This window comes from Sorex araneus, chromosome 5 (assembly GCF_027595985.1).
Source record: "Sorex araneus isolate mSorAra2 chromosome 5, mSorAra2.pri, whole genome shotgun sequence".
NCBI lineage: Eukaryota > Metazoa > Chordata > Mammalia > Eulipotyphla > Soricidae > Sorex > Sorex araneus.
Genome location: NC_073306.1, coordinates 56,883,937 through 56,910,609, shown reverse-complemented (window position 1 = coordinate 56,910,609; position 26,673 = coordinate 56,883,937). Strand labels below are relative to the sequence as shown.

At 50.1% G+C, this 26,673-nt stretch overlaps 1 protein-coding gene across 2 annotated transcripts; it reads left to right on the top strand.

The window, feature by feature from the left end:
• Positions 1–26,544, top strand: SZRD1 (SUZ RNA binding domain containing 1). 2 transcript variants are annotated; one of them, XM_055138210.1, is made up of 4 exons: positions 1–86; positions 19,148–19,197; positions 20,765–21,016; positions 23,424–26,544. In XM_055138210.1, the coding sequence occupies exons 1-4, from the start codon at positions 36–38 to the stop codon at positions 23,524–23,526; spliced, it is 456 nt and encodes a 151-aa protein (XP_054994185.1). In that variant the 5' UTR covers positions 1–35; the 3' UTR covers positions 23,527–26,544. The 2 variants fall into 2 exon arrangements, with proteins under 2 accessions (XP_054994185.1, XP_004603428.1); XM_004603371.2 differs by having other exon boundaries at positions 20,762–21,016.
• Positions 26,545–26,673: the final 129 nt, after the last annotated feature.

Genomic DNA, 26,673 nt, shown 5'->3' with positions numbered 1-26,673 from the left:
GAGGGGGTGGGGGAGGAGGGAAAGCGGCGAGTAAGATGGAAGATGAGGAGGTCGCTGAGAGCTGGGAGGAGGCGGCAGACAGCGGGGTAAGTAGCGGCCGCCGCCCCGGGGCAGGGTCGGGCGGCACGCGGCACGGGGGAAGCCTCCGGGGAGCGGGTCCGGGGCTGGTTCTCCCCCCCAGGAGGCGCCCCGTCCTCCGGGCTGAGGGTGGAGGAGAGGCCCCCGGTCCCTGAGCGCCGGGAAGGCCTCTTAAAGGGGCCGCGTTCCATTTCGCCCTCCCCCGGGGCCCGGTGCGCTCTGCCCCTCCGGCGCCCCCCTCCCCTGACGTGCGCGTCACTGGGGGCGCCCCACACGCCGCCCTCGGCCGCCTGCGCTCGGCCCGGCTCCCTTTGACCCGTCCTTTCGCCTCGGACACCGGCCTGCCCCCCTCCACCCCCACCCCCGCCCGCCCGAGGCACCATTTTAAAGTTCATGTGCTCTACTGGGCAGCAGCGCGGCTCTGCCCGGGCCCCTCCGCGCCTCGCCGAAATCCCCCGGGGCTCGGCGTCACCCGCCGCGGGGGGCGAGTCGGGGTTTTTGGAGGGGGGGATTTTTTTTTTTAGGTGCTTTTTTGTTTTTTTTCGCCCCTCGCTGGGTTTTACCGAGCCCTTTGCAGGCGGGTCTCCTGGGGCGGGGGTGGGGGTGGGGGACTACGCCCGAAGCACCGATAAGCCCGGCTGCCAGAGCCCCTCTCCCCGGAGACCCACCCGACGAGCGGGGCCCCGGGGGAGAGGCCCTGGGAGTTTGCTCGCCGCGCTGGAGGGCGGGCGCGGGGCACGGCGGGCGGGGGGCGGTGTGCAGCGTGGTACGTGAAAGCGGCCGCATTCCTGGGAGGGGAGAGGGACACGGAGCGTTCCCGACTGGCGTTGGGAAGGGCTTTGCTTACCGCCAGAAGCGCTAGGCGCGAGTGATTGCTTCCACGCCGACCGGGCCGCAGTGCTATGAGGTGCGTGACTGCGAGGTGGTCTTTGCAGAGTTTTGTGGCTCTCGGTGATCCTTGTGAAGACGGGGCGAGGGGGGCGACGTCTCTGGTTGGGCTCTCTCGTGCTGGAGCGTTGTCTTGTTCAGTGCGGGGCCGGGGTGACGTCCGCCTTCAAGGTTTATTAAGTTGTTGAGAGTTAAAGGGCGTGGGGAGCCGAGGCGCGTGCTAGGTAAGACTGGATCTGGGCTTTCGGTTCCCCTAGCGCCTCCGCGGGTGCTTATCACAGTTACACGAGGCTGAAAGATTTGGCCCACAAGCGCGCTTATGCCTATGTTAGTGTTCGAGATTGGCCGAGGGGTGCAGCCCCCTCCTCCCACCCTGTGGGGCTTCAGCGTTTTCTTTCACGGTGGTTCTGTTTTAAGACGCTTAGAGTGATTGAGAACTTGAATAAATCGTGAGAAAGTACTTAGCACAGTTCTTCCTTAACGTGCCGACCCTCTTTCCTGGGATTTGGACTTGAGTAGACAAGAGCAATCTGAAATTTTTATAAGGAGCAACAGGTGTCAGCTGGGCGTTTGTCATTTAACAAACATTTTTTCAGTGTCTTCTGTGTGCTAGGTAATGTGCTTAGCGGTGACTTTGTGCCAGAGAATGCAAAATTTCCGGTGGAGGTGTTTATTGCCTACCTCTAATGTGAATGAATCATTCAGACACCCCTCTCTGCCACCCCCTGCAGAAACAGGAGGCTTACAAGTTTGAGTCATTGAATGTTTGAATGTGACTCAAATAAGTTTCTTGAGCATCTTGAGCTTTGTTTTTTTTCCTTCTCACCTGCAGAATTCTAAAGGGATGTTAGTTTCTCGTGTTTAAGTTGGTAAGAAGGAAATAAGCATGGATTCCAGAAACTGAGACTGCCTCTAGGAGTCTCAAATGGGAGGTCACTTAGAGATCAGCTAGCCTTGTCCCGAATTTTACAGCAGCCCCAGATATTTAAAATTTGACCCCTGAACTTTAAAGTTTAGCCTTGAGCTTTCTTGTCCCGGGTGTTTGGCACTGTGGTAGAGCCCTTATGAAGTGCCAGTCGCATAGATAGATCCAAACCTGTGTCTTTGACATTGTGTAAAGCCTCTGCCAGGATGCTGATTCCCTTCCGTATCTTTAGCAGAACTGTTGGAGTCACGGGTTCAGGCATTTTCCTCCTTTGATAAATGAGGAAGCTGCGTTCTTAGGTCTAGGTCTAGCTCAAGGTCACACAGATGATATGCCTGTTAACTGGGCTTGACTCCACCCTGTTTGACTCGAAAGCTGGATTCTTGACTGTCTTGCTGCCTCCGCACCCAGGAACCTGTAGAGGTCTTGGGAATTGACCCCCTTTTTTTTTTTTTCGCTAGGGCAGAGCCTGCAACATCTGGCTGTGCACAGGTCTTACCCCTGACCCTGTGCTTACCACCTTGGTGGTGCTTTGGGATCATACGAGGTGCCAGAGGTCAAACCTAGGTCTGCCACATGCAAAGCAAGCCCCTTAAACTCTGTAGTGTCTCTGGCTCCTAATCTTCATTTATTATTTTTTGTTTTGTTTTGGGGCCATACCGGCAATACTACAGGTTACTCCTGGTTCTTAACTCAGGAATTTCTCCTGGTGGTGCTCAGGGGACCATGTGGGATACTGGGAATTGAACCTGGGTCTGCCGCGTGCAAGGCAAACGCCCTACCCACTGTGCTTGTTGCTCCAGCCCCTCAGCCCTCCAGCCCTTCGTTTTTTTTTTTTTTTTGTTTTGTTTTGTTTTTGCTTTTTTGGGTCACACCCAGCGATGCTCAGGGGTTACTCCTGGCTTTGCACTCAGGAATTTTGGGGGACCATATGGAATGCCGGGGATCAAACCCAGGTCGGCCGCGTGCAAGGCAAACGCCCTACCCGCTGTGCTATTGCTCCGGCCCCCAGCCCTTCATTTTTAATGTGTTTAATCTAGGCCTGTATTTGAAGGTTGTCTTGAATTTTCTTTCCTTTTATTATCAATTTTTTGAAGTGCCTTGTAAATGGGCACTTTTGAAAGAGAGGAGTTGGGAGGTTTAAAGCATTATGTTTACTTCACTGGAAAAGAGTGAGAATGTTTCTCAGATCTAGATAGTTTTGGGCTGGAGTGATAGCACAGCGGGTAGGGCGCTTGCCTTGCACTCGGCCGACCCGGGTTCGATCTCCAGCATCCCATATGGTCCCCTGAGTACCGCCAGGGGTAATTCCTGAGTGCAGAGCCAGGAGTGACCCCTGTGCATTGCTGGGTGTGACCCAAAAATCAAAAAAAAAAAAACAGATCTAGATAGTTTCTTAGGTAAGTCTTAGTTTAGGGCCAGAGATAGTACAGAGATTAAGGTACTTCCCTTGCACATGGCTGATCCCAATTTAGATAGCATGCATCTCCAAACCCTGCCAGGAATGATTTCTGAGCACTGAGACAAGAGTAAGCCCTGAGCACTGCCGGGTCTGACACCCAAAACAAACCAAAAAATATGAGTAATTCAATATAGTCTTTTTTCTTTTGGCTTTTTTGAATTACTCCTGGCAGTGCAAAGGGGACCATATGGGATGCCGGGGATCGAACCCAGGGCATGTGCAAAGCAAATGCCCTACCCTCTGTACTATCACTCTGGCCCCCCTCAGTACCTTGTCCTTTAATTGGGTGAAGAATAACTTTGAATATCTCAAAAGGTAGCTTCTGCTTTTAGTTATAAGTAAACACTTTAATATAAAATTATTCCTTTACCTGTTTCCAGTTAGTTAACATCTCCATTCATAGGACAATTGAAAAAATTATGACATATTCCATCAAGGAAACACTTCCTTAAAAAACATACTGCTGGGACTGAGGTGATAATGCAGTGGTAGTGTGCTTGTCTTGCACACTGCTGATCCGGGTTTGTACCCTGGCACCCTGAGCCCCGCTGGATGTGACCCCCCCCAAAAAAAAAAAACAAACAAAACAGAAGTAAAATCACACTGTCTTCGCAAGAAATGGAAATCAGTAGTGACCTTCCACTAAGCACATTTCAAAGAATAAGCATTTTATAATGGGAAGACATTTTTGTCTCCATTCCCAACAAACATAAGGAATTTGCTCAATTTAGGATATGAAACTTTACATTCACTTGTTTAGAGGGTAGGAGGATGATACTTTAGCGGATCTTGTTGGTAATGAACTAGTATAAGTCCTGTGGAAAGGCACTGTAGGATGGCATAGAGATAGAATTTGACTGGTTGATCACAAAGATTCTGGAACCTCCTTCATTACTTTGTATCCCCAAAGTTGTCTTTTGTAGCTTTTTCACAGTCTTGTAACTAATGGAAAGAAAATGTATCTTAAGGAATAATGTCTTCTGGACTAAGAATTCAAAATTTGTATTTACTTCTACCCACAAAGAGCCAGTCATGGCAACTCCTCATCAGTGATTCTGGGTGCCACCCATAAGTATTGACACCCATAAAAGTATACCTGTGGTATACCTGGTGTGGTGAGTGGAGACAAAGGTTAATGGAGCATTTTCTTTTTTTTGTTTGTTTTTTGTTTTTTGTTTTGCTTGGGGCCACACCTGATGATGCTCAGGGGTTATTCCTGGCTCTGGACTCAGAAATTGGTCCTGGCAGTGCTCAGGGGATGATAAATTGTGCCAGTTTCTAAGGCTGCATGCAAGGCAAGTGCCTTACTCTGCTGTACTAGCGCTCTGGCCTCAACAAGCAAGCACCTTAACCCCTGTATTCTCCATCTCTCTCTACTCAGCCATTCCTCCCCCTCACTCCTCCCCCCTTTTTTTTTGTGCCATACTGGAGATTGAACCAGGCCTTCCACATACAAGGCAAGTGTACTACCCTTGAATTACATTCCCAGCCAGGCAGCAGTGTCTTTGGAAGACACATAGATTCTACGATATTATGGCTGGGGTGAAAGAGTCTTGTTCAGGGAGTGACATGGTTATTAAGATTTGAAGAAGCGTTGAACTAAACAGTGATAAGTCTGGGAGAGGCAGAGGCAGATAGGGTCAGGGTGCCATTGTATGCATAGCAAGGAAGCAGTGAGTGTGCAGCATTGGGAGAACTACAAGTGTTTCTTTCTGGCTGGAGTGTAGGGGTTTGGCAGTGATGAGTGGAAAGAAATGAGGGCAGAGAGCTCTGCAGGGGGGCCTCCTAGTATTTGGTTCTAGGGAACTTTGACTTTGTCCTGGAGGCAGTGGAGAGCTTTGATTGCCTTTCCCCCCCCCCCCCTTTAAGCAGAAGAGTAACAGATTTTAATTTAAGAGGTAAGAACTTTGATTTATGTACCTCTTAAAAGAGAAGAGGTCCATTCTTCCGTGAAGAGTGGCTCTCACACTGGGGTCCCCAGTACTTCCTGTAACCAATGTCGTTGTGGGATGTGTACAGTTTGCAAAGGGTCGTCATCAAAGGACAGAGGGTTGTTTCAGGGCTAGTTGGTGCTGAGTTGCCTGTGTCTGTTCTTACAGAAAAGAGATGGAAGATTTGTGGTACCAAAAAGCACGGATCCAAGTCTGCCATGCCTGAGGGGGGGTTCCTTCCAAACTCTTCCTTGTCCTTTGGGAGAGAGGGAGTCCAAAGAAGGGCCTGTGATGTCCTCACAGAGCGCTTTCTGTAAAGCGCCCGCTGGTTTCGACACGAAACGTGCGGAAAAAGACTTTGGAAAAAGATCTGTTACGGTGTGGTTTCAAAGAAAGGAGGATAATGAGCTTTTCATGAGTTAACTCCTCAGCTCTTTTCTTCGGTGCTGACAGGGGGCCTGTTTCCAGCGTGCTCTGGGTGTTCAGGACAGTTGCCGAGGGCTGCAAGTGTGGGCATTCAAAAGTCTCTCGCACAGCAGACGACAGCTCAGTGTATCTTTCTAAAGCTTTTGATAGAGTTCTGCAGGAGAAAAGTCTTGGTTGCCTAGGTCGGCTGGGCTGACCCAAACATCATCTCATGACCAACTTTTTCATTCCAGTTTTCACAGCTCCCGGGTGTGGGCCCCCTGGTTAATACCAGTGCCTCTGTCTGGTTGAATCGGGCAGCTGCTCTCTCACGGTATAGAGTGTTTTTTTTCTGCACTTGGCACCGGAAGGCGAACAGATTTTTCCTCTAAAGAACGATGAGCTTGTTGGAGAAAATTGAATGAAGTGTCATGTATCTTTGGTCGAAATAGAGAAGGAAATGACTTTTCTTCTAACTAAACACCACAGAGGTTCCTCATCCTAAGTAGTTTTCTTAACTCCTATGGGCTCTGTAGGCATCCTGCTCTTTAACATCTAGCTCTGTGCGGAACATCGATGGGAAGATAAAGGTTAAAACCACCTACCACACCAACTAGCAACAGATCCCACCAGTAATCTTAATGTAGACAAAAAATCTCATCCCTGGTGGTAAGACATTTTAAATATCTCTTGTAGTTACATTTTCCCCTCCCCACATCCAGAACTCTTTCCCTTATAAAATGAATCCAGGAAATAACATTCATTCCTTTCTAAAAAGAATAATAAATATGTATGGTTATACTGGCATTCTTCAGGATTGTGATGTGATCCTTAGAGGAGATTGTCCAAGACAGTTGTGACCCAAGCCGGGAAAGGTCAGGACTGTCACCACTCTTCATAGACCCTGATCACCACGTTCCTATTCCTCTGACCTTCTGGGTTTATAAAAGCTTTTTGTGACCCTCCAGCTGCAGTTTTGTTTCTGCTACCTAGTGGCATGTTTCCCTGGTGAATGAACACTGATAGTCTCGAGCCCCTAAATCTCACACACACCTTCTTAGCGTATTGAGGGCTCCTTCCAGGCCCCAACTGGTGGGCTGGGAATGAAGGGATGTTTACACTATTTTCCCCTGTATTGCAAAGGTGTCGGTACTATTCTTCCTGCTGTCCAAAGAGGGAATCACGTTGTTCCAGCCAGGCTGTTGGAAGGTTTGAGTCCACACTCTTAGAGACCTTTTTGGAGCGGTTGATTACCTTGGCTTCTGAGCAGATAATTATTAGAGTACTGTAGAATACTAAGTTGTTAGTGCCTTTGAAGTATGGTTGTTTCAGCATTCATACTCTTCTCTCTAGCCCCATATTTATTTATTTATTTGTTTGTTTGTTTGTTTGTTTTGCTTTTTGGGTCACACCTGGCGATGCACAGGGGTTACTTCTGGCTTTGCACTCAGGAATTACTCCTATTGGTGCTCAGGGAACCATATGGGATGCTGGAAATCGAACCCGGGTTGGCACGTGCAAGGCAAATGCCCTACCCACTATGCTATCTCTCCAGCCCCTCATATTTATTTTTAAATGTATTTGGATGCCTTTGCTTGGTTGGGTCTTGGTTGCTTTACTCCTTAGCATTCCACATTCCCTGTTGTATTCTGCCTACTTTTGCCATTTATTTTATTAGCTTGTCCCTGAAGGCATTTTTTTGCTGCCCCAGCAGAGTGCTGTGATTCTAAGTAACCTTTCTGGGCATTTGGTGAAATTTGTTGGGAGTAGAGGGAGGTGATTGTGACTTGGTTCCATTCCCCAAAGTCTGTGTATCTGATACAGTGTCCGAGGAAACAAGTCTTGCTGTCTTTACTGTAAAAGGTAGCAAGAAAACATTAGTTTTTCTGCCAGTCAGTAACCTGTTTTCTCCATCCATAACAGTGGAAATTACAGGGACTAGTGTCCCAAGTGCCAGGTTTTATTCTTGGGCAGCTCATTCCCTTTCGCTCAGTTTTATTTTCCTCATTTGTAAAATTGGATTGGTAAAATCTGCCTTGCCTGGCAGCGAAAACTAAATAAAGCACTTAGCGAAGTGTTATTCAGAGGCGGATGTTGATGAGTGTTGTGGCCTGGGTGTGAGGGCATTGTTCCAGGCTCGGCGCTTGCTAGGGGGTCTGGTCTTCTGTTTTTCTCTCCTTTCCCCACTCCTCCTCTCCCCTCCTTTCCTCATTATTTGTCTTTTTGTTTCATTTCTTTCATTTTTGGGCCATACTTTGCTCCTGGTGTGGTGCGCAGGAGCCCGTGATGGAATACTAGACAGTGCCAAGACTTGAACCCCAGGCCCCTGCCCAGTCCAAATGGTCTCTTTCTTGCTGTCACTGAAGTCTAAATATCTTGCTTCTATTGGTTGGGTTGCTCAGTGCTACATGAAAACTGAACGGGAAAAGCAACTGAAGCTGGGAAAGAGGGTTCTCTCCTCCACGGAGGCCATTGGATGTGGCATTGAAAGCAGACGGAACTGTTAGGCTTAATCTCTACTAAAGAACTATTACTTTTGGTTACTTTCTAGATTAAGTTTACAGTCTTAAAATTCAACTCAGCCGGGGCTATTAATGCTATCGTTCTGTACTAACTAGGGGTGCAAGAAAGTTGGTGTGTTCTGCTCGCCTTTATTGATGCTTATTCTTGCAGCTGCTCAGCAATCTCATGATCCCTTTTGCGTCATCTTGAGGTATAAGGATTCTGTTTTGTCACTTAGTGACCTTAGGCAAGTGACTTAATCAGAGCATGCGGCAGGAGGCTGGCCTGTCATGGTGAGGCTGCTTTCCATCCTTTGAATCCTGGTGAGGATTGGAGGTGGTGGGGAGTTCGTGGTCCCTTCCTTCTACCTGTCTGTGACAGGTGCCGGAGAGTGGTACCACCAACACTACTTCTAAGAAGTCCCTATGGTAATAGCTCTTGTTTTCAGTATTGTGTCTGCTTTGGACCCAGCTAGACACTGTTCATATTTGGCTCCACTCCAGACTAGCTGTGGAACTGTGGTCAGGTTACGTAATGTCTCTATAAAGTGGGCGAGTATCTCTCAAAGCTTGTTCATAGGACTGTTAATCCGTGTTTTGGGCACTGTTTTCGGGAATCCAACAACTGTGGTGAATGAAATTGTGCTTTCAAGTTTATTTTTTCACGAAGAAAAATGGACAAAGGAATGTTCTGCCTTTCATGTGCACAAACCACACACAGTGAGGAAGACTTAAATTAGAGACCATAGAAAGTGAGTGGTGGTGGTGCCATATTTGTAAGAAGAGGAGGTCAAAGAAGACCTCAGTGATAGGCCAAGCGACCTGAAGGAAAAGAGGCATGCAAAAGCCAGGAAGTTTCTTCAGCACAGGCAGGCCCTGAGGACAGAATATGCTTGGTATAAGGAACAGTGGGAGTGACTGGAGTGATAGCACAGCAGGCAGGGCCTTTGCCTTGTATGCGCTGACCCAGGTTAGATTCCCAGCATCCCATGTGGTCCCGCAGCACCGCCAGGAGGAGCTCCTGAGTGCAGAGCTACTCAGAGTAATCCCCTGAGCATTGTGGGGTGTGACCCAGAAAGTTCAAACAAACAAACAAAACAAAACAAAAACAGTGGGAGCCTGTGTGGGGCTTAGGTTAAGGGGAGATGAGGGCTGAGAAGCATAAACCGAATTGAAACAGACTGTAGGCTCTGGGGATATCACTTTGAATAGGGAACTTGGGAAGGATGGAGCAGGGGTCAACTTGGGTTTTTTGTTTCATCTATTTTCCTGTGCCATGCAAGTCACATGTGCAACAATTTGTTTTGGAATAAAATAGTTACATTTAGTAAGTACGAGAAATACATAATCCTTGGAATAAAAAAATTATACACCCCAAGTTGAAATATGGGCAGTTTCAGAGTGACATGTGCCTAGAATTTAAAAGTTGGAGAAGCCACGTTTTAAGAGTATAAAGAGGACTGGAGAGAGAATACAGTGGGTAAGGTGCTGGCTGGCTGACCTGGGTTCAATCCCCAGCAACCCATATGGTCCTCTAAACACCTCAAGGAGTGGTCCCTTGAGCAGAGCTGGGTGTGCCCCACAGCCTCCCACCTCACCCCTCCAAAAGAAGGCAGCCAAGGATGGGGCTTGGTGGCAGAGTACTTGCCATGTGTGTGAGTGACTGGTTTTGAGTTCTGGCACCACATGCCTTTCTCCAACCCATCCCAGAACCATTAGGAGCAACTCCTGAGCACTGAGCTGGGATTACCTCCCAAGGTACATGGCCCCAAAGCAAATAAATATAAAAAAACTTTTGAAATAAAAGAGAAGAGGGCAACCCCCATGGGTTATGGAATAAGAGTTACACATCAGGTGCTGGAGATGGTACAGCAGGTAGGGTACTTGACTTGCACAGACTGACCTGGGTTTGATCCCTGGCATCCCATATGGTTGGTCTCCTGAATACCACCAGGTGCCACTCCCCCTTCAAAAAAAAAACAAACCTGCATAAGCTGGGTAACAGTTTTCACCTAACCCCACTATATCCAAAATTATAGCATGCCAACAGATAATTAATGTTGGAAGCATGTGAGCAAGCAAGTATTTTAGATTTTTTCTTTTGGTACTAAGTGTGGGGGAATCTGCTGTGCATTTGGCACTTAAAGCATTCTTGTGTCTGGGCTCAGACTGACCCCATGTCAAGTGCCCGTCAAACATTTGGTAGTGGCCCTCATACCAGGTGGCATGACTAGCTAGAGCTAATGCAGGAGAGAGAGTGGGCCCAGAGAGGTTCCTCTTCCTGGGTAGGCCAGATGATCCTGAAACCTGTAGTGAACTTGAAAAAGCAAGCAAAAGGAGTTTGGTTGGTTTGGGTTTGAGGTCTGCATCAGGTGGTGCACAGGGGCTACTTTTGGCTGAACCTGGACTTCCTGAAGGGAATGTATGCAGGTTATTGAGCTATCTCTCCGGCCCCAGAGGTGGCTCATGTTTTCTGGTGCCCCTCATTTTACCAAGTTCATCTTTTGGGAAAAGGGCTATTAGGCAACACATGGCATTGCATGGGAACTACTCCTGGCTTTGTAATTAGGGGTTGATATATGGTACCTGGAATTGAACTGGGATCAGCTGCATGCAAGGCAAGCAGCTTAACTGCGTTATCTCTCAAGTTCATATTTTGTTGGCCCTGAGGATATTTTATTGTTTGGGGGCAGTGCTCAGAGATCACTTCTTTGGGTGCTCCTGGGACCATGTGTGGTGCTGGGAGATTATTCCCAGGTCAGACAAGCACCTTATCTCCTGTGCTAACTCTATGGCATATAACTATTATTCTTGTCGCTGGTTTTGAGGAATGGTGCTTTTGGTTTGGGGGTCACACCTGGGACTCAGGGGCTGCTCACCAGGCTTCTCTTGGTGGTGCTCAGGGTGTCAGGCCCAGGCCTCCAGCATGCAGAAGTTGTGTATTAGCCCTTTAAGCTATTGATTACAACAGTTAAACCATTGTTGACTGCAACTAAAATAATCTCATATGGTTTTCTGGGAGTAGATTGAGATGTGAGTTCATTGTTAACACTTTTTCCCAGATTAGTATATCTCAGTTTAGGAAGTTTCTTATTTTGGTCCTCTCCTCCGCCCCCCCCCCCGTCCTTCGTCTTTTATTTATAACTCGTCTCCCCAACTTTTTCCTTTATGCCCCTTTTTCTCATCTTGAAACTCTATCCTTTAAATACCTGCAGCTCTTCCGGACTTCTCATGGCTGAATCGCTCCCACTCCATTTCTATTTCCAAACACTGTTTATGCAACTAATATAGCAACTGCAGTTTGTTTAGCTGCCTTCTCCCACTCCGCTGGGCTCTTCTCATCAACAAGGATTGCCTTACTTTGGGTTTCCAGCATCTAGCACATCTCCCACTTGATAGTAGGTTTTCCATGACTGCTGGCTCCCACTTCTTTTGAAAGTGGAGCAGAAAGAAAATGGCCTTTGAGATACATTAACAGCGGACTTCCGCAGGGAGGGGATTTTAGAACTATATCCTGTGCCCTACAGTGACCCATCTAATTAAAGTGGAATGTTTTTCCTTGCTGTGGGAATAACAGAGGAAGAAGGGGAATGTTTTGTGGGAAATGGAACCTTCAAACAGACAAACCTGAATCTGTATTAAAAAGGCAATGATGAATTCATGGCCTAGATGTGCCCCTCCCTCCTTTGGTCATCTTATCACTGGTCTTCTGAATTCTGCCTTTGGGGATTTTTTCCACATTCCATCCTGTGTCCCAGGAGTTGAATTAGGGTTCTGTTTTTGTTTTGTTCTGTTTTTTTTTTGCTTTTTTGGGTCACACCCCACGAGTTGCTCTTGACTCTGTACTCAGGAATTATTCCTGGTGGTACTTGGGGACCACATGGGTTCCTGGGGATGGAACCTGGGTCTCATGTGTAAGGCAGATGCCCTATCTGCTGTACTATCGCTTTTGCTTCTTGTTTTTGTTTTTGGGGCCACACCTAGCTCTGCTCTGGGGTTACTCCTGACTCTGTTCTCAGGGATCATGCCTGGCCATGATCTGGGGACCATATGCGATGTTGTGGATTGAACGTGGGTCAGCTGCATACAAGGCAAACCCTACTTGCTGTACTATCGCTCCAGTCCCTGAGTTAATATTTTGAACTAGACTGAGATCCTGAGTCATCTCTGTAGAATCACACTGGTAGATATGACTTTGGATGCTTCCTTGTATAGAATAAATAGGGGCATTGCAGATAACCAGCCTTACTGGGGGGCAGGACATTGTCTCTGCCCCACCACTAGTGTTGAGCAGTAGAACGGGGAACAGTTTTATGCACAGGAAGCTAGTTCCAAAAATTCTCCTTGGATTGATCTTATAGCTGGACTCTTCATCACCAGGAAGGTACTTATTTATTTATTTATTTATCTATTTATTTTTATTTTCTACTTTTTTTTTTAATTGAATCACCATGTGGAAAGTTACAAAAGCATTTAGGCTTAAGTCTCAGTTATACAATGGTTGAACACCCATCCCTTCACCAGTGCACATACTCCACCACCTAGAACCCCAGTATACCTTCCCCCCAACCCCCCCTACCTGTGTAGCTGATAATTTTCACTTTTCTCTACTTTGATTACATTCAATATTTCCACAAAAAACTCACTATTATTGTTTGGAGTCCCCCCCCCCCCACCCAAAATCAGACCTGCTGAAAAGGAAGCATTTGATAATTTGTTTTCCATTTTTTCCATTGCTGAGAATGAAGAGATATGAGGTTGCACAGCCACTATTGCACGACCTCCTATCCCTTTTTTGAATTTCTGTATTTTAGTAACTAAGTCCAGGGAAATTTCTGCCAGAAATTGCATCATTGCAAGTTTGTACCTCTCTTTAATGGTTCATATAAGATGGCTGTCGCCACACCTTCCCCCTCCCTCAAGGAAAAGCCAAGAGAGAAAAACCTTTCCCCTCCTGGGACCTCATGGGGCCGTGGCTTAGTTCACAGTCTAGGGACATTTCTGCAAGAAGCTGCTGGTACCAAAAGTAGTTTAGCTGGCCTCCGGGGTCATGGTCATCCAGCAACAGAGAGGCCGCACATGTGCAGCAACTCCGGTCACATCTCGGCAGAGAGCCTAATTTATTTATTTTTTATTAGTGAATCAGGAAGGTACTTTAAAGGTATTGAAATATTGGTTTATTTCAGTTTGGGGACCAAATCTGGCGTTTCTGGGTACTATTCTTGGCTCTGTGCTCTGGAGTGACACTTGATGGTTTCTGATGGCTCGGGGATATTTGGTGCAAGGGTCAGACTGTTTGGTGTAAGGGTCAGATGTGTACAACGCCAGGTACCTTACCTCCTGTACTCTCTCCATATCTAAAGAAAACAGCTTATCTGATAGTTTTAAGACTGAATTTGCTTGTGCTGCCTGTGAATTCTTCTGCTTTATTCCAAAGTTAATATTTGTTTATTTCAAATATTTGTTTATTTCAAAGTTAATATTGTTAATAATAAAGTGGTAATATTGTGTTTGTGTCAGGCTCCAATTCTGAGAGAAGCTTTTGCTGCATTTTCAGGGTACTTGTCTTCAGACACCTTCCCCCTCACCTACCCCTACTTGTAGATGTGCACCTTTTAATTCAGGATAGATGAACAAGACTAGATGAACCTGTGTGGCTAGAGTGTGACAACCCAAACTGATTCTTCTCTTAAACCTCAAATTTAAGAGAAGAATCAGAAAATGTCATTTCTGGAGCTGGAGAGATAGTATAGCCGGGAGGGGACTTGCCTTGATGTGGCCGCCCCAGGTTAAATCCCTGGCATCCCATATGGTCCCCCAAAAACCACCAGGAGTAATTCCTTAGCTCAGAGCCAGGAGTAACTTACCCCTAGGCATTGCCAGGTATGGCTCAAAAACAAGCAAACAAACCAACTTTAACTGTTGCTTATACCATAGAGGGTATTTTATAACTCAGCTGGGAACAAGGGGAGTCTTTAGAACCCTATTTAATTCAAAATTACTTTAAATAATTCTTTGTGTTGATTGCATTGGAGACCTGGTTGAGGGGCACAGTGGTAGAGGAAGGTGGTTGGCTCTGTTGGTGTCAAGGGAGTCTGGCCCTAGGGAGTGGACAGCACAGGTCAGGCACCAGAAAGGACCACACACCCTGTGGTGTGATAGTGGAGAATGTGGAAGTTCGGATTGCTGGGACCCGTCCCCTGGGGTTTGCTCCTGATTGAGCCTACAGACCTGAGACACCCTATCTGTAATGGTGCTGTGCTTGCTGTGCTTTGCACGAGGCCAGGAGTTGCTGGGTGTTTTTCTCCTCTGCCTTTCTTTTTCAGTTCTTCCTTTCCCCTCTCTTTTCCATCTTCCTCCTCTCACAGGAGTGAACCTGTCATTGTCGCCAGCCTTCCCATGCCCACAATCCCTGTCCTCTCTGTGACTGCAGCACTCGAGGCTGCTCAAGGTGGTCCCCGGTCTGATCTCTTCTGCCTCTGTTTCTGTCCCCAAACTCTGCATTGCAAGGCAGCCAGGAAACTGCCCTTCCTCCTGGCTGGTCAGATTTGAAGATGCCTAACGTCTGATTCATTTGCCTTGCGGCCGTGGCCACTCCTTCTGCTCCCATAAAGAAGCCGGGACCTTGCTCCCCACTGTGGTTCTTCATTGCACCCTGCCTTCACAGGTCCTTCTGGTTTTAACTTGTTCTCTCAGAAGCACATAGAGGTGTAGCCCCAGGGGGCAAGGGTTACCTCAAAACAAATACTTTGCTTAGGATTTTGACCAGAAGAGTGCTCTGCCCAGTGCTTCTTGGCATAAAGAGACGCCTCGGGAACCAGACGTTCTTTGCACCTCTTCTCGTCCTTTGCACCTCTCCTCGGAAGCGATGATGTCCTGACACTTGTGCCAAAGGGGCCCCTGTGGGCAGAGTCAGACAGAGCAGTATCTTTGTGGTTTTCTTCCACAGCTGGGGTAGGGCGGGCCTCTATCACTAGAGCCTTGACCTTGGACCAGGGCTTCGCCTGTACTTACTTGTGAGGCCTGTACTTGTGAGTGGAGAAGGTGCCCTGAGGCACCAGGATTCCTTTTCCAGGGGCTGGAGGATGGCAGGGCAGGTAAGGCATTTGCCTTGCCTATGGCACCCCATACGGTCTCCTGAGCCCCCTCCGAGCACTGCCAGGTGTGGGCCCATTAGTGGATGGTTCCTGGCACAACTTTCTGAGGCCTGTTTAATTCTGTTAGGCTGTTACAGCCTGGCTGCGGGGCCAGGTGGGGGAGCAGACATTCTCCGTGGAGCGTACCCGAGAAGAGAGTTTTGACTTGGGCTGGCTTGTCAGGGCGCAGGTCTGAGAATGATTGATCGCAGGTGGACTGACTCATGATCCCCAAATGAACTGCAGAGCATGATGCACTGCTCTCTCCAGCTGCTGGCAGGGCACCCCTCCGTGGATGCCTCAGCCTGCCGGTGGCCAGCCGGGCTTCTGGAGAAGGCCAGAATCAGCTTCCATCAGAGCTGCTAGTTTTAAATCCCGTTCTTGAAGGGAGTGGAAGAATTCTCCTTGGCTCTGATCAGCCCCTCTACCTGATGCTGTCGAGTGATGGTAGTGTTGGTTAATGAAGTGTCAGTGGCAGCAGCGTGGACTGAAGGAAGAAAGGAACAGTGACCTTACCAGAGTCTACACAGCGGCCTGAAGGGGCTCACACAAAGCCTTAGTACTACCTGGAGTTCCTTACCCTTCCTGACCTCCTTTGACCCCTAACACCCCACCCCCCAGCCCCCCCAAAGCTACTTTGTATAGGATTAGTGTGGGCAAAAAAATGGGGGGGGGGAGTATTGAACAGCAGTCAGGTATTATGTAAGCCTGTTTTTGTGTTCGTGTTTACTTTTTGTTTTTTGATCACACCAGGCTATGCTCGGGGGTTACTCTTGGCTCTGTGCTCAGGGATAACTCCTAGCAGTGCTGCAGGACCATATACATAGTTCTGGGGATTGAACCCAGATTGACTGGGTGCAGGGCAAGCACCCCACTCTCCTCTCTCTCTCTCTCTCTCTCTCTCTCTCTCTCTCTCTCTTTCTCTCTCTCTCACACACACACACACACACACACACACACACACACACAAATACACACACATGCTTGCACTCTGTCTTTATCTCATCCCAGCATTAAAGTCAGTAATTTCATTTAAAAGTTAAAAAATAAAAAGTGATCTCATATCTTAGACCCATTTGCCTCTCTGTCTTCTTTGGTCCTCATGGTGATATGAAAGCTAACAGTCAAGAAAATAGCTTACAAATGTAAGTGCTTTCCTATACAAATGTTCAACTTGCCCCCCCCCCTCGCCCACCTCACTACCACCAAAACAGTTGTTCTGACCCTGCCTGCCCAGGCCCTGCTGCCTCTGGGGGAGGCGAATGCTTTTCAGTTTCCACAGCATCCCCTTCGCTCCTATGCTCCCTGCACCTGGAGTCCAGTGTCTACCTGGCCTGTGGTAGAACTGGTTCTGACCCCATGTGAAAGAAAGCCTCTGTCCATATCCACAGATGATGAAGACCGTTCATTCATCATGGAGGCGCCTCAGGCAGTCTTACTTTCACATTGGAGCAAAATAATACAATGTGGGACTTTAGAACCCTGTGTTATTTGTGAAAAGCTTTGAAAGTCCTTAAAAGGTAATGGTATTAGACTATGTGAGACATAGTATTAACTCAAGCAGTAATCTAGTATTTAAAAGCTTAATTGTGACAGACTTTACTGTGAGCACAAGTTCTCTCTGAGTGTTCACAGAAACCGTCCAAGTCCTTCTCTTATTTCAGTGCCTCTTTTCCGTTTGGTCAGTAAACAATCCTTGCGAACCAACTTGTGTTCCAACTTTGAGTGAGAGGCTCTTGTTATAGCAGCTTCCTAGTCTCCAGAGAGTTTGTGGATCCCTCAGAGTAAGTCTGTTGTGCTTGCCTAAATACATTTTGGTTCCTTCAAAAAAGCAAAATAATATAAGCATAATTCAGCTAGTTCCAAACAGAGTGTCTTGTCAGAGTAGATTTAAATCTAGCTTCATATTGTCTAAGAAAAGACAAAAAAAAAAAGAAAGAAAGAATATGGAAGGCGGAGACAAAAGACGGGCTAGAGAGAGATCTCAGTAGGCTGAATCAAAGCTTTGCGTATGGGAGCTCTGAGTTTGCTCCCTGATACTGCAGAGTCCCCTGAGTAGCTCTGGGCCTTGCCATGTTTGGCCCCCAGACAAACAAAGCAAAGATTCCATGGAATACTTCCAAAACTAACAAGCAAACAAACAAACTGGCATACCTTTATGAGTATTAGAAAATAGATTTAGTCAAGAACGATCCCCTCATACTGATAAAATGATCCAATCTACTAGAAAGAATTACTGGTTCTTTTGATAGTCAACAGATCAGGTCAATCAGTAAGAATTTAGAAGATTTAGACAGTGTTGTTGACTTGCTTGAATGGCACCCATGAACTGAGTAATGACAGTTCCCTTTTCCAGATACTTGGGGATATGTAAAAACGGCTACACCCTGGACTGTGAGGGAGATTCAGCCCTGGTTCTGGACTCCTTTGAAAATCCCATCTAGCTTATAAGTGAGTCTCAGCTCTTGCCATCTGAGGTTGACTAATTTTTATGTCAGAGGGACTGGTAGAGGACTTGAGCCCCACCTCAGCTCTTCCTGCTAGTTGCTGTGATTTCTCCTCTCGGGAGCAGTAACCACATGCCTCCAGATGCTGCCCGAGTCCCTGCAGGAGACCCCTCATTGAGAGCCACTGTTCTCAAGTCTTGCACAAATTGTCACATCATTTCCTTTCCTCTCCAGCAGCTCGCTGCTCTTGCCTTCAGTGAAGCCGGTTGAGGGAGTCGGGTATTCCCAGTACTCAGCAGACCCACTTAATTCCTCAGCACCCCATATGGTCCCCCAAGTCTGCCAGGAGTCATCCCTGAGCACAGAGCCAGGTGTAATCCCTGAGCACATCAGTGTGTGACCCAGAAAAAAGAAAGAAGAAAAAAGCAATGAAGGAGGCAAGTCTCTCCCAGAGAGTTGGTCTTTGCTGGTGCTGCAGCTTCCTGCTGCTGCCCAGCAGGTGGCTTTTCTCCCAGAGTGTGGAGGAGTTTGGGAGTTCCTGGTGTCACCAGCCAGACCTGCAGAGATTAGGCTTCTGCCTTTGTCTTAGTCTCCTAAAAGTTCAAGACCATAACACTACAAAACATAAACTATGATCATGGAGAGTGATCATGAAGAATCCATAAAAAGGAGCACTTCTCTCTGGGGGCAGATGATAAACATGTGTGTGTATGTGTATGTGTGTGTGTGTGAGAGAGAGAGAGACAGAGAGAGAGAGAGAGAGAGACAGAGAGAGAGATCAAAGAAGACTTCACAGAGGAGAGGTGAACATTCAGTTCCAGCTGGATTTCACAGGCGAGTAGTAGTTCTTCGAGGGAGAAGGCATGACCGGCCGGTAGGACAGCGCGCCAGGTTGCTGGGAGGTGGAGACTAGTGGTTGGTAGACTCCAGGCTGTGGGGCTAAGCAGGAACCGAAAAGAAAGGTATGGGCAAGGAACGCAGAGGCACTTAGACCTGCCAGTGGCCAACAGCTGAAGAACTTCGGCTGAGGAAGTCACATGGTCACACTGATGATCTAAGCAGCTCTATGAAGGACAGTTTGGCGGCCTGGAGACTAGCTGGAGGCTTTGCAGAGCAGCAGCTGAATGGAGAGGAGATCTAGAACTGTCGCCGTCGCCTTGGGGGTGGAATGAGATGAACCTGCAGAAAATTAGGACCCCCCCAGCCCCAGTGTATGTATAATCAGGGGTGTGCCACGTCCACTGCCTTGAAGGACAGTCTCATTTCCCTGGACAGAGAGAGGACACTGTCCTTATTAGCTCTTAAAATAAAGACATAAGTTTTTATTTGAGAGAGAATTTTTTTCCGCTTTTTATATACATTTTTTTCCTCTAGGAAATAGACAGACGGTTGGAAAAAAAACTGAAGATCACACAAAAGGAGAGGTAAGGCTGCTGTCTGGTGTGAGGGCTCCTGCTCTCGGCCACCTGAGAGCTGGGCAGTCAGTGGTGTCCCCCAGCTGTCCGTTAGGTGGAGCAGCTCCTGCGCCTGCGCCCTCCCTTAGTGGGCATCCCGTGTGAGGTTGTTAGGCGGAGGGAGGTGACGAGACAGAAGACTGGGGTTTGAGGCCTGGCTCTGCTCCCAGTTGCTCTGAGAAGTGGACCAAAGTGTTTTCCCCTGGAGACCTCAGTTTCTTTTTCTGTGACTTCAGGAGATTGGACAGATGACTTTCCTGGGCCTCCCACGACTTGGTGGGAAGTTCCTGAAAGACCTTGAAGGGTAGCTTTGCTCCCCGCAGAGCAGAGGGAAACGGCTTTCCGAGCAGGGGAGCGTCGGCTGGAGCTCTCTGTCTTTGGGTTGGATTGACCTGTCCACCCCCCAAGACTAGCCGGATGAACTGCACGATTGTCCCCTGCCCCCCAGAAACACCCCAGGCCACCCTGCCCTCCCGCTGGCTTTCCGGGTGCCCTTCCTCTTTGATCAGACCCCTGTCTCTGCAGCTACACTCACCCCTGGTTCTAGTCCCCTGGCCACGTCTTTCCTGTCCCACACAGAGTTTGTTCCACTCCCCCCTGGCAGCGGCCGAGTTCCTCTTGTCCTGACCTCTCCCAGCAAGCAAAGCGCTGCAGGCTCCCAGGGACTGGTTTGGTTCGGAAGAGATGCTCGTTGAGTGCTCCGGGGAGGGTCTGTGTGGCTGTTGAGGGGTGGTCCTGCCTGCCTGGAACCCTTTCCCCCTCTCCCCGTGCCTTTGGTTCTTCCTCTCCCGTGTTGTTGCCCTCCTCTCCTGGTGGGATGCCCGCCAGCCCTGGACCAATGCTGCTCCTCTGAGCATTGCCGTGCACTGTGCCTGGAACTGTCCTTCATCCCAGCCCCGCCGTGCTCAGCGTACCAGCGCGCCTTGGTGAGGGAGGCATCTCTGCTCCCAGGTTCTTCTGTCATCGGTTGTCGGGTGTTGTCTCCGGGAGCCACAGTTCCCTCAGCTGAGGACTGAGGCTGATTGGTGAATCGTGTCTTGATGCCAGGCAGGGTGGCCTGCGGGCTACTGTGTAGAGTGTTGGACTGGTGTGAGTCCTGTGGTGGCGGTCCTTGCCTGGGAGGGCCCACTCTGCCGACCCTCACGCTAAGGGGCCCAGGGAAGCCGGGGTGGTAACGGAACTCATTGTGTCTGGACACACCGTGCTGGCCTCCGAGGCCGAGGAGTGGTTGCTGTGACTGTCGCATGGGGGAATAGACTCTGCAGTGCCAGGCGCTGTTCCGGCCCCCTTTGCCTGAGGTTGGGTCTGAGGCGCAGACCTGGGGCTTGCACGGGCTCATGACGGTGTTGCTCTTTTGAAAGCCCCTGTTTGAGGAGTGGGAATGTTGTCTGGTCAGAGGCCAGAGAAGAATGACAAGAGTCAGACGGGATGGAAGGGAGGGGGTCAGGGGGTGGCCAGGGGTGGGCTCAGGGGGACGTGGGAGGGGCCTTGAGTTAGGAGCAGGGCTTGTGACACTGTGTTTGCTCTCTGTCAGCAGGAAATCCAAATCTCCTCCCAAAGTGCCCATTGTGATTCAGGACGATAGCCTTCCCACGGGCCCCCCTCCACAGATCCGCATCCTCAAGAGGCCCACCAGCAACGGTGTGGTCAGCAGCCCTAACTCCACCAGCAGGCCCGCCCTTCCCGTCAAGTCCTTAGCTCAGCGGGAGGCGGAGTACGCCGAGGCCCGGAAGCGGATCCTGGGCAGCGCCAGCCCCGAGGAGGAGCAGGACAAGCCCATCCTCGACAGGTGAGTGCCCGGCAGGCTGACCTTCTGGAGAAGGGTGGCCTGGCTCTGTGTAGGAGTGAGAAACAGGCAGAGGCAAGTGTGTGCAGGATACCTGGAGCCGGCGCTGCCCCGGCTGCTGCCCCCAGCCCACTGGGGCTAGTTCAGGAGGCTCTGACATGCTGAGCAAGTCACACATTGCTAACTGCCTTTGCAGGCACCAGGGACACTCTTAACAATGTTTCGTTTTTGTTACTTTTTTTAGGGGGGCGCCAGTGAGGGGGCTGGGGTCCGGCACAGCCATCTGTGCTCAGATATCACTCCTAGTGGTGCTTGGGTAATGGGAATTGAATTGGGGTCTGCCACGTAAATGGCAAGTGCCTCACCCCGCTGTACTCTCCAGCCCTCTCAGCTTTGCATTTTTTATTCATTCAGTTCTGGTTTTTATGCCACCCCTGGCAGTGTTCAGGGCCTACTCCTGGCCCTGTGTTCAGGGATCACTCCTGGCGGGGCTCGGGAAACCAGACGGGGTGCAGAGATCTAACCTGGGTTAGCCACATGCAAGGCTGGCGCTTTACACACTGTACTATCGCTCTGATATTCAACTTTTAATTTTTCTTCACTTATTTTGGTTCTTGGGCTGTACTGGGGTGCTCAGGTCTTATTCCTGATTCTGTGCTAAGGGCCACCCTTGGTGAGCTCAAGGGACCATATGTGGTGCCAGGGATTGCGGCCGGAACAGCTAGCTTCAGGGCAAGTGCGCTGTCCCATGTGCCATCTCTCTAGCCTCCCCTCAAGGTTTTTTTGTTGTTTGGGGCTCAGCGTTCAAGAGTTACTCCTGACTTTGCACTCAGTGTTTGGGGGGCCATAAGGGATGCTGGGCATTGAACCCAGGTCAGCCTCTTTCAAGGCAAACACCCTACCCACTGTAACATCACTCTGCCCCAGCCCTCGCTTAAGGTTTTTTTTTTGTCACACCCAGCAATGCTCAGGGGTTACTCCTGGCTCTGCACTCAGGAATTACTCCTGGCGGTGCTTGGGGGACCATATGGGATGCTGGGAATCACTTTCGAGTCAGCCGCATGCAAGGCAAATGCCCTAGTCGCTGTGCTATCGCTCTAGCCCCTCACTCAAACTTTTAAATAAAGTTAGAGACTGGATTCAGGTTACAACCCACCAAAACTCTAGCCCATCTTTGCCTCTTCTGCTTAGCTTAGAGGTACTTTAACTCTGACTTGATAGCCCAGTCTGAAAAATGGAAACTGCTACTCCCTGCTTCATCATGCTGTGCAATTAAATGAGCACAGGGATCTAAGGACCCTCTCCGGCATAATGGAAAGCGCCCCCAACTAAGTTCTTTGAGGTTACCTTCTGGATCTACTATTTTGACTTTTTTTATAAAACTTTTTTTTATTGAACCACTATGAGATAGATACTTACAGAGCTTTTTATGATTGGATTTCATACGGTATTCCAACATCCATCTCTCCAGTATACATTTCCCAGCACCAGGTCCCCAGGTTCCCTCCCATCACCCCCCCATCCCCTCCCCTGCCTGCCTCTATGGCAGTCTCTCTCTCTCTCTCTCGCCTCTCTCTCCTCCCTCTCTCCCCCCCCCATCTCTGTCCCTCTCTTTCCCCCTAAATTATTTTTTTGTTCCTGGCATTTTTCGCTTTGCAATTCTGGAGACTGCATTACAAGTAAGTTCTTTACCTCCTGGTAAAGCTATGTTTTAGAATGGTCTCCTCCTAACTTTGAAGGGGCCTCCTTAGGTTTGGTATTCTGGACTTGAAGAACTGATCTATGTTCTTTCTTTCTGTCCCTTAATTTGTTTTGTTTGGGTTTGGTTTGGGTTTTTGGGTATCACCTGGTCACGTTCAGAAGAGCGTAGGGGATGCTAGGGATTGAACCAAGGTTGGCCGTATGCAAGGCAAGCACCTTACGTGATGTACTGTCTCTCCAGCCCTGCATGTTCTCTCTTCCCTAAGCCTTCATTTGACAGGAGGAAACAATAATGTTTCCTTTCAGTCTTCATACAATATGAGACATCCATCAGCCACACGACTTGTAAAGAAAATGGAGGCAGCAAGGCAAATGCTTGCTGACTCAGCTGAACGTTGGTTAGGAATCTTTCCATTGGAGAGTCTGTGTGCCATGTGGCCCTTTGGAGCATGCCTCATCCCACATTGTTGCCTCTGGACAGGCTGGGAGGAGGCTGCCCGTGTGGAGGTGAACGTGGACCCTCTCCACAAGAGCGTCCCACCTCAGAGATGCCCTGAGTTACTTGCCCCAGATGCAGCTCAGAAGCAGAGTTGGTGGCTAGCCACGATGGCTTCCGCCCCAGCTGCAGGGGAGGTTGTTTGTAAGATTTGGGGGCCTTTTAGATGTTTTCTCAGGCCGACTCCCTCTCATCTGATCTTCTTTCCTTCAGGCCAACCAGGATCTCCCAACCTGAAGACAGCCGGCAGCCCAATAATGTGATCAGACAGCCGTTGGGTCCTGATGGGTCACAAGGCTTCAAACAGCGCAGATAAATGCGGACAAGAAAGGACACCGCCGCTGCTGCCGCCGCCGCCTTTTGGGTCGTCCGCCGCGGGTTGCACTGCCGTGGCAGACAGCTGGACTTGAGCAGAGGGAACGACCTGACTTACTTGCACTGTGATCCCCCTTGCTCCGCCCACTGTGACCTTGAACCCCATGCACTGTGACCGCCTCCCTTCTCCCCCTTCCCACTGTGATTGGCACGTCTACAAGGGCTGTCCCAAGTCAATGGAAAGGGAAAGGGTTGGGGTGAGGGGAGGGTTGGGGGGACCCATCAAGGACTCAGAGTAGAGAGTCAGACAGTGCCACTTGGCCACTTGGGGTAAAGCCAGTGCCAGCAATAACAGTTTATCATGCTCATTAATTTGGGATTTCTGAACACAATTGAGAACTCCCACCCACCCACCCACCCTGCCCCCCAAGTGCATGTCTTCATCACTTAGAAGCAAGTTCCATTTGAAAAATATCCTTTCTTTTTTTTTTCTTCTTCCTATTTTTGTTTGTTTATACAGATAATCTGATTTGCAAGGAAAAGTGCATGGGAGGGGGTTTAGCAGTTTAATGAATTTTTAATTGAGAAAGGGTAGTTTGGTAGTCTACTTAAAAAAATGTTTCTGGAAAAGTCGCTAGAAACATTAACCAATAGGATTTTGGTGAGCTTAGCTTCTGTATTCCTACTGCCGCCCAGAAAAGGGGCAGGGCTCTGCAGCCCCCAGGACAGATGAACACCCCATGCCTATACCTCCCTCCCCCAGCTAAGTCCAGGGCATCTTGGCCCTGCCTGGCGACTGGGCTAGCTCTATAGGCTCAGAGAGCCTGGGGAGGGTTTTAACCCCACCTCTAGTATTTTGGGAGATTGGGAAAGTGCTCAGACTTCTCCCATCCCATACCCCTCAGGGTAGTTCCCTACTAGCCAGGCTTTGCTACTTCTAGAAGAAAGTAGGGAGTGAGCGCACTCCTGGGCTTCGGAGTGAGGGCTGCGAGACCTGTTTGCAGTATTTTGCTGTCATCGCCAGGAAAACCAGGAGTGAGTCGGGCTTCGGGCCTGTGAACCCTCTGCCTCGGGTGGTGGAAGCTGTTGATGGCCCCAGCATGGTGGCTGTGCCTGGGACATTTCCTTTGTGAAGTCCCCACCCTGGGAGCAGGCCATGCTGAATAGTCAGATGGGGTAGAACTGTACTTTGCAGGGACGGGTGGGGACAGACTGGTTTCTCCTGGAGGCCTTGTCTGTCCTTGACCCCCTCTCCAGAGCAAGGGCCTGGAATGGAGGCAGTCTCTCCTCCCTCCCTGGGGCTGGAGACGGGCGTTGGCTCCCCGAGGGGAAGAGGCTGAGGGGGCGGCCGCCCTGAGTGCGCTGTGTGCGCGCGTAGCCCAGCTCCTCTCCAGCTTTCCGGTCTCTTCCATTGCACTGCGCCTTACCCCCAGCCCGCCCGTCCGCCCGCTCACCCGCCTTCCCACTCTGTGGATGAGTTTTGGGGTGGCTGGTGTGGCGATTTACAATTATGGCAGCTCCCAGTGGCCAAGGAGGAGGCAGGCCGGGGTTTGCAGGCTCATTCCACCTTTAGTTTCCCGGGGCCCGGGCCTGGCAGGCCGTGTCCCTCTACATCTTCCCCGCCCGAGGAAGGGCCAGTTGCGGGCTGAGTCAGCGACCAGTCCCCTCCACAGCCCCCTGCTGTGTGGAGCTGGGGGGTGGTCTGTGAGCAAAGCTGGACAGAGCATCAGCCGTCATGACCCGCCGGGTTGGAATGGTGCCCGCAGGCTGTGCTGAGGGGGCCCCTCCCCTAGGAGCAGGCCGGGGGGAGGCCGACTGCTGTCTTCCTGCACCACCGCCCTCTGTCTCTCCACGGTCAGTGTGCGGTGGTGCCCATCCCCCACGGAGTGGCCATGTCTGGCCCGAGGCGGGGCTGTCCTTGCAGCGGGGGGAGGTGAAAGTGGTAGGCCAGCCGGGAGGCCGGGAGAGCAGGTGGCTCAGCTCTCGGGACCACCGGTGCTCGCCCTTCCTCCAGCGGAGCCAAAGGGAAGGCTGGCTGCTGGGTGTCTGGACTGGGGACGGAGCGGGGATCGGTGATGCCACCTCCCTGCGGCCAAAGACGGGGCTCTGCCCACTGTGTGCCTGTGGCCACCCACCAGCAGTCATACCCTTGGCCTCCCGGATGGAGAGGTGGCAGGCAAAATAAAAGAAAGAGAAATGAAAACAGGAAACTGTATTGTGTTGGGGGGAGGTGGGAGGGGAGACGGGAGAACGGTTTGGAGTGTGCGTGTGTGTGTGTGTGTGCGCGTGCGTGTGTGGTGGTTTGTGGGGGCTTTTTGTTTTGGTAGTTGTCTGTAACTTTCCTTAAGTGCGCTTTTTTTTTCCCTTTTTTAAAGCTGCAGGCTTTAGCTTGGAAACCCTGGGGGGGTTGAGGGGGCAGAAACCTGAGGCTGCTGCCCCTTTATCTGCCTTCATGGTACTGTCCCCTTTCCCCAGTGCCTCCCTGACCCCGCGAGCCAGGCCTCTGACCTTCCAGCTCACCGCTTCCCACGAGCCACTACTCTGAAGTCAGCCTATAACCAAAGGAGCTGGGGGGTCCAGGCCTGGTGACCAACCCTTCTCAGCCCACTCAATCAGGGTGCTCCCCACCTGCAGGCAGGGGGCAACACCCTATCTGCTACCATCAGCCCCTTCCAGGGCCCACTGCCCTGCCCTGCCCTGTCCAGCCCAGCCATACCCTGCTCTGCCCCATGTGGGGGTGCTCTGCTCAGGGATGGGCCGGCAGGGCTGCTCCCAGCCTCCCTGTTGAGCAGAGACTCCAGGAACCCCTGGAGTCCTGTCTCTGGCCATGTGATCCCAGGGGTATGCATGGGCCCCTTGGGTGTCTGAACAGAAGGGCATGGAGGGAGGGCCGCACCCCTGCAGTCTGCCCTGCCGGCATGGCGGGCAGCTGCCCATCCTACCCCGCACCGCGGGCTCCTGAGTCGGCAGATTAAGCATTTTATAAATTGTATTTTAAATACATGTTTTAAACTTGTCAGAGCCTTGTCCTCATTTCAGTCCCTGTCTTAACCTCTTGCTATGGCTACTTGTGTCACCACTGGGGTGCCTGCTCCGCTCAGAGCCAGAGAGGGAGGGCCTTTCTCTGGGTTGGAGTCGGAGGATTGGG